The sequence below is a fragment of the Canis lupus genome, chromosome 4 (assembly GCF_048164855.1).
Source record: "Canis lupus baileyi chromosome 4, mCanLup2.hap1, whole genome shotgun sequence".
Classification (NCBI taxonomy): Eukaryota; Metazoa; Chordata; class Mammalia; order Carnivora; family Canidae; genus Canis; species Canis lupus.
In genome coordinates, this window is record NC_132841.1 from 70449993 (window position 1) to 70466789 (window position 16797).

At 36.5% G+C, this 16797-nt stretch overlaps 1 protein-coding gene across 1 annotated transcript in view; it reads left to right on the forward strand.

The window, feature by feature from the left end:
• C9 (complement C9) overlaps nt 1-14503 on the forward strand; it is a 58922-nt gene extending 44419 nt beyond the window's left edge. Inside the window, exons 9-11 of the mRNA XM_072824810.1 lie at nt 935-1113; nt 9420-9648; nt 14147-14503. Of these exons, the coding sequence (XP_072680911.1) occupies nt 935-1113; nt 9420-9648; nt 14147-14196 (458 nt within the window). The 3' untranslated portion in view covers nt 14197-14503. The remainder of the gene's footprint in view (nt 1-934; nt 1114-9419; nt 9649-14146) is intronic.
• Nucleotides 14504-16797: the final 2294 nt, after the last annotated feature.

Sequence of the window (16797 nt, forward strand, 5' to 3'; positions counted from 1 at the left end):
ATAAATATCTTTGATATAAATGTTGCTTGTGTTGGTAATATTTAGCAGATTTACAAGTATGAGGTAGTGCTAGAGTTCTCAGTTTTTACCCTAATTTATTCTGAGAATATTTTCAGACATACAAATAGCTGAGGCTCACATTTAAAGAATCAGATAATAGTGGGGAGACAGAGAAAGGAAAGCCTGATATTTTTAAAAGCATACCAACCACTAACATGTGGCCATGATTGGAAATCATTGATGAAGCACAAAGAAAACAACTTGCCATCAAATGTCTTATTTTCAATATATGACCCTTAAGCTAGTCTTGGACCAGTCACTCTACTTATCCGAGTCTCAGTTTTCTTATTTATAAAAAGGAGAAAGGATAAACAAAAATCTTCTTGAAATTCCTTTGCAGTTCAAAAATGTACAACTCTATCAGATTCACAAATTTTGTTAAAAGTCATTCAGTCTGGAGAGACAGACTGAAGAAGAGATGGGTAGGAATGTGGAATGGAAGGAAATTTTGCTTTTCACCTGATTCTTTTTTACACCCTTTGATCTTTCATAATATTAAAATCGCTTAAAACAAACCTATATAAAATATAACTATGAAGGTAAATCTGAAACAAAAATGTATACTATATCCCAAAGTCATGTGTAATTCCTACATGTGCATATGCTTAAATGATGAACTTGGAATCATCAATATATTCTCAATTATCATACTGTTGTGATTTTTCTTAAGAGAATTGAAGTCTACAATCGGCCACTAATAAAAATTGCTCTTGGTGATTTGGGGTGAGAAAAATTACATAAATAAAATTCAAATAAAATAAAATAAAATAAAATTCAATAATATACTAGACTATACTTTATCAAAGGTTCAATAAATGTTACTCAAATGTCACAAAAGTATAAATACTCACTTATATCCTTTTTCTTTTCTCAGTAAACATCAGTAGTGATGGCATCATTGATGATGTTATTTCACTGATAAGAGGAGGAACCCAAAAATATGCATATGAACTGAAAGAGAAGCTTCTCAAAGGAGCCAAGACAATTGATATAACTGACTTTACAAATTGGGCCACTTCCTTAAATGATGCTCCAGTGCTCATAAATCACAAAGTAAGGTGCATTTGCTTCTAAATAGAAGACTTTTAAGTTTTCCTATTTAATACTGGTTCATTTGAATAGTTAACTTCATCTAAAAAAAATGTGAGCGTTCAAATGCACTCCTATTTCATCTCTGGAAAGAAGCATGGCTTAGAGGAAAGGCATGACCTGTGACATTACACCAACGCAGGCTGAGTTGAAGTCTCTGTCCTCTAAAGGTGTAAAGTTCTAACTACTAAACTAAACACTAAATTCTCCAGGGCTTCATATTTATTTCGAGGATTTGGTAGTATTGCTTGTGTAGAGCCTGTAGCACAGACTGACACAAAGTAGGTGCCCAGGAATTGTGGTTCCCTTCCGTCTCTTGCTTTTGGTGGCGTCACAGCACCACTTCCAATGCAGGAGAATCACTAGAAGCCTTAATGAAAAGGAAATTCATAAGGTCTCAGAAAATAAGACCAAGGGTGAGCAGTCTTTATGGTCCAAAAATTCTTTCTTTTTTGTATCTTCATTATAGTCTTCAGCTTATTGGTACTTATTTCTAGGGGAAACAAACTGCATCGTACTTGTGAAGATATAAATGCTAGTCTCATTTAGCCCCATTCTCTCCCCACAAAACTAACTACAAAGAGTATGTATTTTTCTTTATTCCTTCTTTTCCTACTTCTTCTTATAGATTTTAGTGTTGCCTGTATATTTCACAATTTTCCCTCAGATCAGATTTTTCTTTGATGACCGTTGACTCCAGTTTGCATTTTTTTAAAGATTTTTATTCATTTATTCAGAAGAGATACAGAGAGAGAGAGAAAGAGAAAGGCAGAGACACAGGCAGAGGGAGAAGCAAGCTCCATGCAGGGAGCCCAATGGAGGACTCAGTCCTAGGACCCCAGGATCACGACCTGAGCCAAAGGCAGATGCTCAACCACTGAGCCACCCAGTCATCCCAACCTCAGGTTGATTAACTCGAGTTACAATCATGTTGGCATTTTGATAGGATTGGTTATTGGAAAGTTTTGTTCCTTCATCCCATTTTATTGTCTTCAAAGAATGAGTGAAGCTACCAAAACCATCTCATTTATGTGGAGGAAGAATTCAGAAACTTGAAAATTGTAATCTATTTTCCCTTTAGGTTGTAGAATTTGAGCTAACATATCTAGGAAACTTCAGATATTTTGCCCCAAAAGTAGGACAACAGGGAGGAAAACTTGACCAAATTAACATGTCTATATATGAAATTCATCAGAAGAGAAACTTTTATTATGTTTAAACACACTTAAATTCATTATTTTGAACTCAGTATAAATAAATCTTTCAGAAAATCTTAAATGAAAGAAGAATTAATTTAGAAAAATGTTTACATCCACATGGACACTTAAATTGGTTTGTCTTCTCATCTCTGCAAAGGAAGTTCAGCTGTCCTTGTATGGATCCAGGATTGTTCTCTGAGAAGGTCTTAACCATCATCCATTACATTCTAGAGCTGATTTTTAAAATCTCAAGTAAATAAAGCATCTACTAAAGATTTACTATTAGATTTGCTAGAATTATGCAAAGACCTTCATCAGGTCATTTGGACAGGCATACTGGCTGGATGCAAACTATAGTTTATTCTATTTTTTAAAAAGATTTTATTTATTTATTCATGAGAGACACAGAGACATAGGCAGAGGGAAAAGCAGTCTCTACTGCAAGGAGCCTGATATGGGACTCGATCCTGGACCCTGGGATCACGACCTGACCCGAAGGCAGACACTCAACCACTGAGCTACCCAGGCATCCCAGTTTATCCTATTTTCGAGGGCAATTATTTATCTCCAGATTTTTAAATTATTAGGCATTCCAAGTACCTGTATACGTTTCTTTCTTATATATTGGAGGCCTGGACTTTTCATATGACTCTTCTACCTAAGAAAATGACAGCTATAGTAAGTCACCCAGAAATCACTTTTAAAAATATATCTTCTTGTAGATAAAGTGCAGAAATTAGTAAAATACTATGTGTTTTATTGATTGTGTGTGGCTTTTAAATCCCTAAAGAGATATAATATATACTGTGGTTTTACCTTAAAATAGATTTCAAGTAATTTTGATTTTATAAATCCAGTAGAACTGTTTTTCTGGTTTAGAAGCTATTCTGTGAGGCAATTAAACACTCTACAATCACTAATTAATTCTTTGATAAGCTGAAGCATTCTATTGTCTATGGATGACATGTTCAAACACCAAGGATGGTCTTCATATTAAAATAATTGCCACTTCTATTTAATTGTTTAAAGAATTGACAAAACCTCTCCACACCCCCCTACACTAAACTATTAACTGATTTATGTTTAATCTGAGCAAATTAAATCAATTACCAAGGTATTCATCTTACAAAGTTTTTCTTGGAGGAAACACTAGGAAGTTATATTACTCTAAAGAATCTTACAGAGATTTTTCTAAGTAAAATACTTAGTTATATATAACATAACACAACATAGCATAGCATAGGTTTCCATGTTAAAGTAACTATGGAAAAAATTTAATAAAAACATAAAGTAACTAAGGCCATGCTCTATTAAGCAGAACCTTGTGGCTCTAATTCTCTTTGCCTGTGTGCTTCAGCAGACCCCAACCTTCTTGAGGAATGCACTAACTCAGCCCAAGAATTTTTCCTCCACCCTTCTTTATGTACCTCGCCTTCGGATTAAGTTTTGTCAGAGCTTCAGTTTTCATGGAAGTATATTAATTCTATTTTCAGCTTGCCCGAATGTTAATACAACATTTCTACATTTTATCTCAACAGAATAGCTGAACTTTGGTTTCTTCTTAAGCTTACTGCTACAAACTAGTTATAAAAATGTCAGCTGAGGAAATTACGTTTATTCGTAATTGCCTGAGAGATCTAAAGTGTGTTATTTCCTCTAGCTCAAAGCAGCAGAGATCAGTATAGCTCGCATAGAGCAAATTGGCTTCCTGTAAAGTTTTGTTTTGGCACTATAAAAAACAAAGTTATATAACCCACTGCTTTATTTACTGGAAGGATGTTTTGTAATACGATGTCTCCTTCATGAGAACTCATGGGAGATATTACTCTTTAATCTCAGTTTTAAGGATCATTTTGTTTCTCTTGGGAATTGTGTAAATATTTCTTAAATGTATGTGATCATTAAATTTAGCCGTCTTACTCAGTGTACTAGAAAATATACTCAAATTTGTGGCCAAGCTCAAGTCAATGGGTGGGTCCTTCTAGCATAAATTTTGTGTTGGTTTTGCCTTGTCTTGCCTTTCCCACCCTCTATTCCCCCTTTCTTGTTTTTCCCTCAACTAATCATATGCACCCACATGTCAGGCTATATTAAGCTCTTTCTGGAGCAACTTGAGTAATAATGAACTATTTGCCTACCATTTTTGTTATATTATGCAACTCTTAGCAGCGATGCACCAGATATTAAAAAGCATAGTATTTTAAAGAGCTGTAGCACCAGTGCTTTGTGCTGTAGTCATTACAGTTAAAAAGATAAAGCAAAAAATCATTCTAAATTCTCTTGTACAGGGATGAAAATAACACTCCTTCTAACAACAAACTACACTTGGCACCTAGATTAATTAGTTTGGAAGCCCGTTAGAAACCTCAGTGTACCTCATATTAAACTATATTTCAATGTACTTGTATGTTGTCAAGTTTTGTGACAGATTACATCCACTGAAAATACATCTACGAATGGCAGAAAGATGGAGTTAGCTAGGATAGGAGAAAAACTAGAACTCTTTTCTTCATTAGCAGAGAGCCAAAGTTCATCAGAAAAAGGTGTGGCTCTTCAGGAACACTTCACAAAGTACGTTTTAATCGTTTTAATCGTGCCTTGTTTTCTTGTGGGATCACCTCCAGGGCTTGAGGCTCCTCTGAGACTGTTGTCACTGCATGACCTTCGTTTTTATCTCTTGGAACAATGTCTGTGCATTTCATCCACACTGTAGTTTCTCCATGACCCTCTATTCCTGTATCTTAGATTATCTGGCCTTGACTTTCCTTTGATGGGTAAAACAAGATGAATTTCTTTTCCCAAAAATCAAAATAACTCCACCACATGCTTATGTTGTCCGTGCCAATGTGGCAAAGTCGGTAAGAGGTTACTTTCTTCCAAATAAATATACCATTGTTGAAATCTAAATATTTTATGCTAAATCATAAAGTATAAATCTGTAGACAATTGTGTGGACTGTAGAAGTTCTTGGTATATTCTGGATATGACCCTATTCTCACTTAAAAGTATTATAATTGTTCTCTTTCACTTGAGGACTTCCATGCTTTTGGATTTTTTTTTTTTTTATAACAGATGTTCTCTGGCTTTTTCTTTTGAAATAATTTTAGACTTACTGTAAAAATGCATAAACAGTACAGAGAGCAAAACTACAAAAATAGCATCGAGTTCACATTCACCCTATAACCAGCAGCCTCTAACGCTAACAACTTACATAACCATCGTACAGTTCATCAAAATCAGAAAATTAACATGGTCTAACCCATAGACCTGTTCAAATTTCACCAGTTTTTCCTCTAATATCCTTTCTCCATTCCATGATCCAGTCAAAATCCCACATTGCAATTCGTTGTCATGTCCCCTTAGTCTCCTCCATCCTGGGACAGTTTCTCAGACTTTTCTTGTCTTTCATGACCTTGACATGTTTTGATGAGTGTTAGCTATATTGTCAAGTTTCTCTCAATTTAGGCTTAGAGAAGATTGAGGTTATGCATTTTGGCAAGAATACCACAGAAATGATGTTATGTCCTTCTCAGTACATCATGTCAGGAATTATAATGTTGATTTTTAAAAACAATTTTGATGTAGTCACATATGTATTTCTTTTCATTATAGTTAGTGCTGTTGTGTCCTATTTAAAATCTTTCCCCACTTCAAGGTCTTGAGGATGCTTTCCTATATATTATCTTCCAGAATCTTTATTGCTTTGCTTTTACTTTTTTGATCTACAATCAATTTAGATTTCTTTTTTTTTTTTTTTTTTGAGAGTGGTAGAAGTTTCCAGATCATCTTTTTAAAAATCTCCTCTGAATATTTCATTGTCCTAGAACAGTTTACATTTTTTATTGTTTCTATTAAAATCAAATATGCGAGTCAACTTGGCTTTTCACTAAGATGATTTTAAGATTTGTGGTACCTGGCTGGCTCAGTCGGTGGAGCATGTGACATTTGATGTCAGGGTTGTGGGTTTGAGCCCTATGTCAGGAGGAGAGATGACTTAAAAATAAAATCTTAAATTGCCTTTGTTTTAGCAATTTTACTCTGATATGCCAGGGCGTAAAAAGAAAAAAATTGCAACCTCATTACTGGGGTACCTTGTCTTTCACAGGTTTGTTTTATTCTCAGCCATTAGCTCTTCAAATATTGCCTCTTAAATATTGTCTCCTTCTGGGACTTAAATTATATGAATCATTCACTTTCTCTGTCTTTTATGCTTTCTACCCTCATCCTGTATTTTCCAATCTTTTATTTCTTTATGTTTCATTGTGAATATTTTCTTTCGGCCTATATTCCAATTCATTAAATTTGCTTTAGTTTTATTATAGCTTCTATGTAACTAGGCCATTAACTGGAATATTATAATATCAAATTATAATAGTTCTATTTATTTACTTTTTTCCAAATCCTCTGCTTTAAGAAATAATTTCCAGTTTTCTGCTAAAATTGTTGATTTCTTCTTTTATCCCCCTGCTCATGTAAATGTCATTCTTCTTTTCAAAAAGATTTTTTCTTTCTTTATTTGTGAGAGAGAAAGAAAGGGAGCATGAGCAGAGGGCAGGAACAGAGGGAGAGGGAGAAGCAGACTCCCTGCTGGGCAGGAAGCCCAACTTGGGGGCTCAATCCCAGTACCCTGAGATCATGATCTGAGCCAAAGCCAAACACTTAACCGACTGAGCCACCAAGGCACCAAATTTAGTTCTTTAAAAGTCGGGTCACTCAAATCTTGGCATCCTCACAGCTCTGCTTCTAGTGTCTAGTATTCCTACTGGTTCTCATTCATGTTGCCTTATTTCTTTGTGTACCTAGTTATTTTTATTGGAGGTTGGATACTATACTTTAAAATCATTCTAGGAGTAGCTGGAGGCCTGAAATGATTTTATTTTCCTCCAAAGGAAATACATATTTACATCTGGAAAGCTGGGGTTACAATGATTCAAGATTATTGGAGGGTTTTTTTATTTTTAGTTTTTAAGTAGGCTCCACACCCAGCGTAAAGTCCAATGAGGGGCTTGAACTCACCACCCTGAGATCATGACCTAAGCCAAAATCAAGAGTCAGATGCTTAACTGACTGAGCTACCCAGGCACTCCCAAGATTATCCTAACGCAAACCACACCACAGTCTTTGCCAGAGCTGCCCCACTTACAATACCCTCTTACTTCTGGGCTGTAGTCCTTTGGATCCCAACCCAAAGCATGGCTTATTTTCCTTCGCCATCCCTGAATTTTCCCCCAGCCCAGTAACATGCTCTTTTACCTCAGCCCCTCTGCTGCCTGTTCTCAAATTAGGAAACATGTCAAGGGCACTATGGTCCAAAAACACGAAGCTCACCTCACTGCATTTCCACCTCCTCCCAGATCTTTACCCACTAAGTATTACCTCATTAGTTCTCCAGGGCCTTCAAGCAGATCTTTAATTTTGGTTTTATTTGTTCAGCTTTTGTCGTTGTCATCAGAGGAAAATAGAAAAATCAGTTGACATTATTTAATCCATCATCACTCTCTCATGGGAATTTGTGGTATTTTTTTTATCTCCTCTTTCTTGAGCCTTTGGATTCCAATTTCTTTTAAATTTTGTGGCCTCCTGTTTCAAAGTGCTATGCCACTACAGGGCCTCGATTTCTAATGATTTATTTACTCAAGTGGCTCTTTAGAGTCACGCAATTGAATTTGCTTATAGAGACATATGATGCACACTATCAATATATATTGTGGTTTCTCCACCGTAGGAACTGTTTGATTTCTGTATGACTAGAATATTCTTCTTTATGGCCCAGCACCGTCAAACCCTCAAGTCTCAGCTTAAGGGTTATATTCTCAGGAAAGTTTTTCCCAAGCTTTCCTGCATCAGTTGTGGGAGCTATGTGTCTTACTCTAGGAATTTAAGTGTGTAGAATAAATCATTTTGTTTCATTTTCTGTAAGCCTAATTAAATCTGGCATTGAGATCCCATCCCTCCATACTGCTGGAAAATTCAGCCTTCATTCATTTATTGGATTGGGTTCAGGGAGGCCTGTCCTTGTTGCCCAAATTAATACAAGAACCCTGATGTGTCTGTTGGGAAGCTGGGAATTTAATATATGTAAACATTTAGTTCACTGTGGTGATGGTAACCTCATTGTTCAAACTCACATGTTCACTTGAGGTCAAGATTGTGCATGGGAGTCCTTGACAGAACTGAATCCTTGGTGCCAGATATGGACCTAACTTCCCTCGGGGCACTCCATAGTTCCTGCTACCTCCCAAAATAGCTGCCAGAGATCTAGGTAGGGTTTCGTGCTACTTGAGGGACATACCAAGGCTGGAGGAATCTCCTTCCTCAGTGGGATTCTCACACTCTTTCCTGCAAAAATTTCTTAATAAATCCATGCTTTAAGGGGGTGGGGGAGGAAGGCAGTAAAGAATTTTCCTTGGAGCACCTGGTGGCTCAGTCTTCAGCTCAGGTCATGATCCCGGGGTCCTGGGATCAAGCTCAGCTTCTTTGGGCTCTCTGCTCAGCAGGGAGTCTGCTTGTCCCTCTCCCTCTGCTCTCCCCACCCTCTTGTGCTCCTTCTCTTGCTCTCTGTATCTCTCTCTCAAATAAATAAAATCTTTTTAAAAAAAGAATTTGCTTTTAGACACTTTCTAAGATCTTGGTCTTGCACACAAACCTCTACTTTAATGAGAGACAGTGAGCACCTGGATACCTGCTGGAAGAGAGGAGTGAAAAAAGGCAGCAAAAATAATTCTCAAAATAATGTCGATATATGATCCTGCAAAACATTTAAATCCATGATTGTGCATTTTAAAAATACATGTACCCATCCCATATAGCACCTACCATAGTTTCCATTTATCTATAAAATTATTTTAATATCAGTTTTCTTATCTCTATAATGTGATCTCCGTGATCACAGAGATCATGCCTAGTTTGGGTCACCACTATAGTCTTAAAAGCTAACATCATATCTACCAATAACAATCACTAAATAAGCCTTCGTTGAATTCATGAATTCATAGATAATTCAGTGAATGGTATTACACAAACTCCATCAGTAGAAAAAGTCCTAAAGTTAAATGTTTTACTTTCTTGTAGCTATCTCCTATATATAATCTGATTCCAGTGCAAATAAAAGATGCACACCTAAAGAAACAAAATTTGGAAAGTGCCATTGAAGATTACATCAATGAATTCAGTGTGAGAAAATGCGACCAGTGCAAAAATGGAGGTACCATAATTCTGCTAGAGGGAGAATGTCTGTGTTCCTGCCCAATCGAATTTACGGGCATTGCCTGCGAAACCAGTAAACGAAAAATTTCTAAAGGTGAGAACAACTTACATCATTAGGGACAAAGTTTTGAGGTGATTTATTTTGAAAATTAGCTCTTAAATTAATTTGTATGAAACTTCTAGATTTTCCACATAAACAGAAGATAAAAACTGAATGGATAATGAAAATGGACAAATCAGACTTTATGTGTCATCGAGCATGCAATTTTACATCTTCCGCATCTGCATTTAAACAGAAATGTGAAAAAAAAATTTAATTGTAATGACTGACCCCTGAACAACAGAAGTTGGAACTCCATGGGTCCATGTATATGGGTTTTTTTTACAGCACAGTATTAGAAATGTATTTCCCTTATGATTTTCTTAATAACATTTTCTTTTCTCTAGCTTACTTTATTGTAAGAATACACTATATATAAGACATACAACATATGTGTTAGTTGATTAACTAACTAGTGTTAACTAGTGTTAATCAACTATATTTATATTCTCAGTAAGCTTCTAGGCAATAGTAGGCTATGAGGAGTTAAGTTTTGGGGGAGTCAAAAGTAGTGCACATACTTACAATTGTGTGGGGATCAGTGTCCCTAAGCCCCCATGTTATTCAGGGGTCAACTATAATTTTTTAAGCAAATAATCAAAATTCTTAATCTCTCTAAAAATATTCTTGTATATTCCAGAGTTTTCTTTTTTTTTCCAGAGAAGTTTTCTTCACATGTTCTTATAAATACCCTTGAATAAGATGCACTTCACAGTTGAATCCCTAAGATCTACGTCTTTTAGTTTTGTTTTTTCAGATCGCAGGAAACAGATAAGGAGAATATAACTGTCTCCATAATTACAGTTGGTGTTTATGAAAATCTGAAATATCATTTATCATTGTTGAAGATACAAAAGCCTCCTCGAAATGTCCAAAAACCCTTGTAACAACCAAATTACCTTGTCATTAATGCTGTAGTGACGCTACCACTTTTATGACTCTTTATCACTTTCTCAGTGTATTTCTCCTGTCTGCTTCTGCTGCTTCTATGTTTTTTCAGTGCTTCCTGCATTCAAAATTCCCGAAGACTCTGTAGAGGATGTCATGGTAGACAGCACAGGTGTCCCTTCAGGACCTTCAAGCGCCCATCCCCCCACCTCCTAGGAGGATTACCCCCTGACGGTTAATGGCTGACATTTCACACATTTCAATTCTCTTTAGCAATTGCCCTGTAACAAGGAAGCGACCATGCCCAAGGTTATGCTCCCCGACCTGAGGGAGGCTCCTATCTGATGACTAGTCCATTGGTTGGTATTTGATAAGGCAGTCCTCTTGCCTCAGGTGGGACAACTCTGAAGCACCCTCCAGCTTCAGAGCTCCCCACGTGATTTGGTGAAGCTTCAGTTGCAAGAGCGTTACAATTGAACTTCCCCTTATTCCTAATTTTGCTTTCCACACTCCTAACAGATTTTTTCCCCAAAGAACACACACTAATAAATATGAGGCATACAAACTCAGATTCTCAGAGTCTGTTTCCAAGGGCATGCTGTTAGAATCTGATTGGATCAATTGAGTTTTATTCCATTATCCAATACATAGTGTTCCTAAAACAGGATGAGTTTCTAATGATAGCATAAACTCCTGGTCCTCCTTATGTCTGTTCTGTAGACAGTGGACTTTTGCCAAGGTGCAGATTTCTGTTCCAAATGGATATGGCCACAGGAGCAGGGTCAATTTACCTAAAATATGACCTTTATGTGTTTGCTTTAATTAAAAACAAAAACTAGACTGTGGGCACAGAAGGTGCTTGAGACTCATGGATTCACAGTAAGATAGCACATGTAAAAGACTAACAAAGGACTTGAATTTGGGGAAAGTGTTCAAAAACTATTTGGCATTATTATCATTGATGCCTATTTCTACATCTTTTTTCTATGCAAGCAAATAAGAAATGTACACGTATATATATTTAGATAGATGATAGATAGATAGATGATAGATGATAGATAGATAGATAGATAGATAGATAGATAGATAAAGAGAGAGAGAAAAGAGAGAGAGAGATTTTTCTTTCCCCATTTTTGTTCTTTGCCCAATGGTAGTAAAGTATATACATTGATCCATACGCTGATCTGGCTTTTAGCACTTAAATCTTAAGATCTTTCTTTATTATTTATTTATTATTACTTATTCAATTTATTTAAACCAAAACAAAGAGTTCCCCATTTCTCTCACCCCACCTCTCACAACCACCAATCTATTCTCTGTACCTATGAGTTTTATGTTTTGTTTGTTTTTCTACTTTTCAGATTCCACATATAAAAGAGATCATATAAAAAAATAAAATAAAATAAAATACAATAAAATAGATCATATAGTATTTCTCTTTCTCTGTATGACTTATTTCATTTACTATGATGCTCTCAAGGTCCAAAGATGTCCTTCTTTTTTGTGACTGAATATTCCATTGTGTATATATACCACACGTTCTTTATCCATTTATCCATTGATGGACACTTAGGTAGCTTCCATGTCTTGGCTATTGTAAAAAATGCTGCAGTAAACATAGGGGCGCATGTATCTTTTTGAGTTAATGTTTTAATTTTCTTCAGATAAATACCAAGAAGTGGAATTGGAGGATCATATAGTAGTTCTATTTTTAATTTTTTTAGGAGCCTCCATGATATTTTCCAGAGCAGCTGGACCAATTTACATTCCCACCAAGAGTGCACACGGGTTCACTAACACTTGTTATTTCTTGTCACATCCTCACTAGCACTTGTTATTTCTTATCTTTTTGATAATAGCCATTCTAACAGGTGGGAGGTGATAGATAGCTCTTTGTGGTTGTGATTTGCATTTCTCTGATGATTAGTGATGCTGAGCATTTTCATGTACCTATTGGCCATCTATATGTCTCTTTTCTGGAGAAATGTCTATTCAGATCTTCCGCCCATTCTTTAATCAAATTATTTTTTTGCTATTGAGTTGTAGGAATTCTTTATATATTCTCTATATTAGCTGCTTATCAGATATATGGTTTGCAAATATTTTGTTCGTTCAGTAGGTTGTCTTTTCATTTTGTTGATGATTTCCTTTGCCATGCAGAAACTTTTTAGTTTCATGTAGTCCCACCTGTTTATTTTTGCTTTTGTTGCTTTTGCTTTTGGTGTCAGATTCAAAAAGTCATTGCTAAGACCTGGGTCAAGGAGTTTACTACCTATGTTTCCTTCCAAGAGCTTTATGGTTTCAGATCTTATGTTCAAGACCTTAATCTATTTTTAATTAATCCTGGCCTCCTGTATTATTTTCCTGCTTTTATCTCTTTGAAGATGTTAAACATATTCATTTGGGAGCATCTCTTAAACTGCTCCAGAATATATAGTTTCTGCACTGCAATTGATTTGTCTGTTAAGTGTACTAACTCATTTTCATGGCATTCTTTTCAAACTGGTATTTCTTATTATATGTTTAATCCTCAGTGTAGTTTCCTGTGGGAATCCTGTTACTCTTAGTATTCTTAGGGTTAATTTGTTTCTTGTGAGGTCCTGTTGTTTTCATTTATTTTGCACCAGTTTTTTATGTAAATGTCTTGGTTCAGTTTCCACATTTTGTGTTTGATGAATAATGAAGATCAAGTTCACCATCTATATACATAATAGTTTTAAGGAAGCTAGTGTCTTCTGGTTGACCTTTCGCAACTAACCCAGATTGGTCCACCAGCTCCTTGATGAAGTCTTTCTTGCTGAATCTTTCTCTTGAGGAGTCTCTTCCTGATATCCCATTTTCGACAAAATATTCAGTTCCAGCACCTTATTTAAATCATGAGATTGAAAATCTTAAATCTTAAACATCACCTTTCTTTAACGTACTATTTACTTCAAGTAGAATGCTCTCCAACTTTCTCCTCCCTCAACCAAACTAACCTCCCTTTTTTTTTTTATTCCCCTTGTGTGTTTTCTTCTCCCACACCAAGGTTTCTCAGCTTAATGCTCACTAGATTTACCTGGCTAGCTTTTTTAGAAAAACCAAAAACAAAAACAAAACAGATGTCCATCCACGCCAGTTAAACCAGAACCTTTGTGGTGGATCCTTCCTGGAGCATGATTCTTTTTTTCCTTTTCTTCTTCCTCTTCTTCCTCTTCCTCTTCTCCTCTTGCTCCTCCTTTCCTCTTCCTCCTCCTCCTCCTTCTTAATTCTCTGGTTATGCAAAGAGTGGAAAAACCTTCCTTCTGGACCCAGAATAATTAACATCTCTTCACTGAAATCTCCAATTTCTCCAAGAATCGATTCTGTCTACACTTTCTGAGCACTTTTCCCTTTGCTCTTCCAGAACTAATAATATTTCATCTTTCTACACAAGCTGAAGATCCCTCTAGTTCGTAATGTGTCTACTATCTTGCACCCTGTTTTATACCCAGCATCTAGACAGCATCTGGCACACTGGGGTGCAACAGGATAAGGAGATAAATAAATAGATGGATGGATGGATGGATGAACCCAAAGTTGAAGTCCTATTAATCATGATATGATAATCCTTTGTTTTCTCTAGGTTTACCAGCCAAACAAAAAATAAAAAGAACAACAACTACAACAAAATAAACAAATAAACCTATTGACTTCTCCGGGATCAAACAAAAGTAAAAACCGGGACTTTGCAATTAAGGATCCTACCCTTGAAGATAGTTCTTGCTGCCAAATGGAAAACAACATGAACATCCAATTGACCTCTGAAATCTCTCTCCAACCCACAACGCTTCTTTTCCTCCTTAAACTCCTATGGTGTTTCCATTTTTTATCCCTGAATGAGCAGTCAGCAGTGAACTATGAAGATTACTTTCTCCCACAGTCAATGCCAGTCTCTGGCTAACAAACAAAATTAAAAAGATAGTGTTGGCTTTAAAAGTAATTGCCAAAGTACTTTGTATGATTAATATGTTCCACCAGGTCCATTATCCAAGTCCATGACATGCAATTTCATTCTTGTATATGTCATTGCTTCTTGTTGGGTCATTCATCAGTACCTGCATTCATTCACTGAGCAAATACCTACTGAGTGCCAACCCCATGCAGAGCATGCTGCTCTTGTTAGTCTTAGCTCTCCAGTTTAACTCTATGTTTCCAAGGGAAGAAAGTATTATATTTGTAACCAAAACAATTAGGTTAAATCATGCAAAATGTCCCTATCCAAACATATTTTACAAAAAGAAAGAAGAAAGAAAGAAAGAAAGAAAGAAAGAAAGAAAGAAAGAAAGAAAGAAGAAAGAAAGAAAGAAAGAAAGAAAGAAAGAAAGAAAGAAGAAAGAAAGAAAGAAAGAAAGAAAGAAAGAAAGAAAGAAAGAAAGAAAGAAGAAAGACAACAAACACACAAAAAACAAATAACCAACAATTTCATATGGTCCAGCTTAATACTCAACTTAATGAATTGTATGAGGTAAGGCTACCCACATAAGAAAGTCATCAAGAGAGCTGACTGTATGATTTTATATGTTAAATAGAGTGGTACTTAAGGCTTCAAAGCTTTTGAAAAGGTCTGAGACTTCCCCTAAAAACAACCCTCAAAATACAAAAGAAAAAATGCAAAATCAAAATTAATAAATGTTTAATAAACATGAATAATATGATCATATCAACTCCATTAATTGGTATTGTTAATAAACATTTCCTTCATTTATAAATAAATGTGTTAGTTTTTCCTCACTTCACACAAATTCAGAATGCACACAATTACTGAAAGATCACAGTAAATTATTTATTCGCAAAAAAATTAAAAGCACAATTTTTAACAATATTTTTCAAGTTCTTTTTCTAAGCAACAAAGGAAAGGGTTATTGGATATGGGATGCATTTTCATATGTTACATGTGATAGGGATGGAGCTCTAAAAATAGAAGTGCTGGCCTGGTCCCTTGGATATGAAAATAGCCTTGGGAGCCTAAAAGAATTCCTGTTCCCTGCCCCCAGAAACCTAGGCGAATCAAAAAGAATTTGGGTCTGTTAAATGCATGCAAATACTGAACACAGCTCAGATAACGCACTGTTAAGAGAGTTTCTGCTGTAGAGCATCTGGACTAAGGGGAGTTATCAGAGTAAATACTGAGAATGCCTTGCACTCTTTTGAATTATAAATGTCAAACAAGAAAAGAGCTGAGCCTCAACTGGACTCCCTAGGGTCAGCTTAATGATTTGTCAGAGTCCCTTTTACTGGAAGTGGAGGGGAACCGTGCAGATGCACTGGTTACCTCAAGATCTTCCAACGAACTTCCCTTCAATCGTGACATAGCTGGTAGAGCCTTTCCAGCAGGGTGCACCATTGAGACACCAGAAACTGCCCAACAGGACTCCGCCCCTGGGAGAACGCCTCTAAACCTACACTGAGGAAGAATCAGGAGAAATTGGGAGAGATGAGGACCTTCTGGCTGCTGGGCCTTACATGGCTCAGCTTGGCCTGTGGTTGTGAGAAAGCAGACTCCTGAGAAGGAAAGGTGGAGCTCAGTGCAGGCAGATGGGGCTCAGGGTATCCCCACCCCACATGCCCTCTGAGGGGCACTCCACAAACTCAAGGGAAGAAACAATTGGGGAAAATAGTCCTCTGTCTCAGGCATACATTCTGATGATTCCCCTGAAACCTAGCCTTATTAAGAGGACCCAGAGGAGCTGGATGGGCATTCATATTCTCTTGGGCCTAATGGGAAAAGCAGCTTTGGAGAATCACTATGGTTTTACATTTTTCCCTTTTTACATTCAAAACTCAGGTAGCTTATTCCTTCTATTGTTCGCCTGGTAGATAGCAACGTATATGGGGCAACTAATGAATGTTTGAGGTGTGGATCAACATCCTTCCCCTGGCTTTACACCACTATCTCCCCAGGGCCCTTTGACTGTGTACACAGGGGACACTGCATGCAACAGCCCACAATAACACCCTTGAGGTCGTTTCCCAATAGTTATTTATAAAAATAATCCTAAATGGTGGATAAGAGGCTAGGCTTAACTTAGGTTTATTTTGAAAGAAACAAAAGTATTCTCTCTCTCAATCACACACAAGCACACATATGTAATGAATTCACAGGACAAACATCTATCACTCTGCTCACCTCCAACTCCTCTCAACCTCTCTACTCCCACCTCGGGTTCGTTAGCCACGACCATGCTAAGAGCAGTGAAGTGGTTCAAGAGAAGGAAGTGATGTACTTTTTAACAA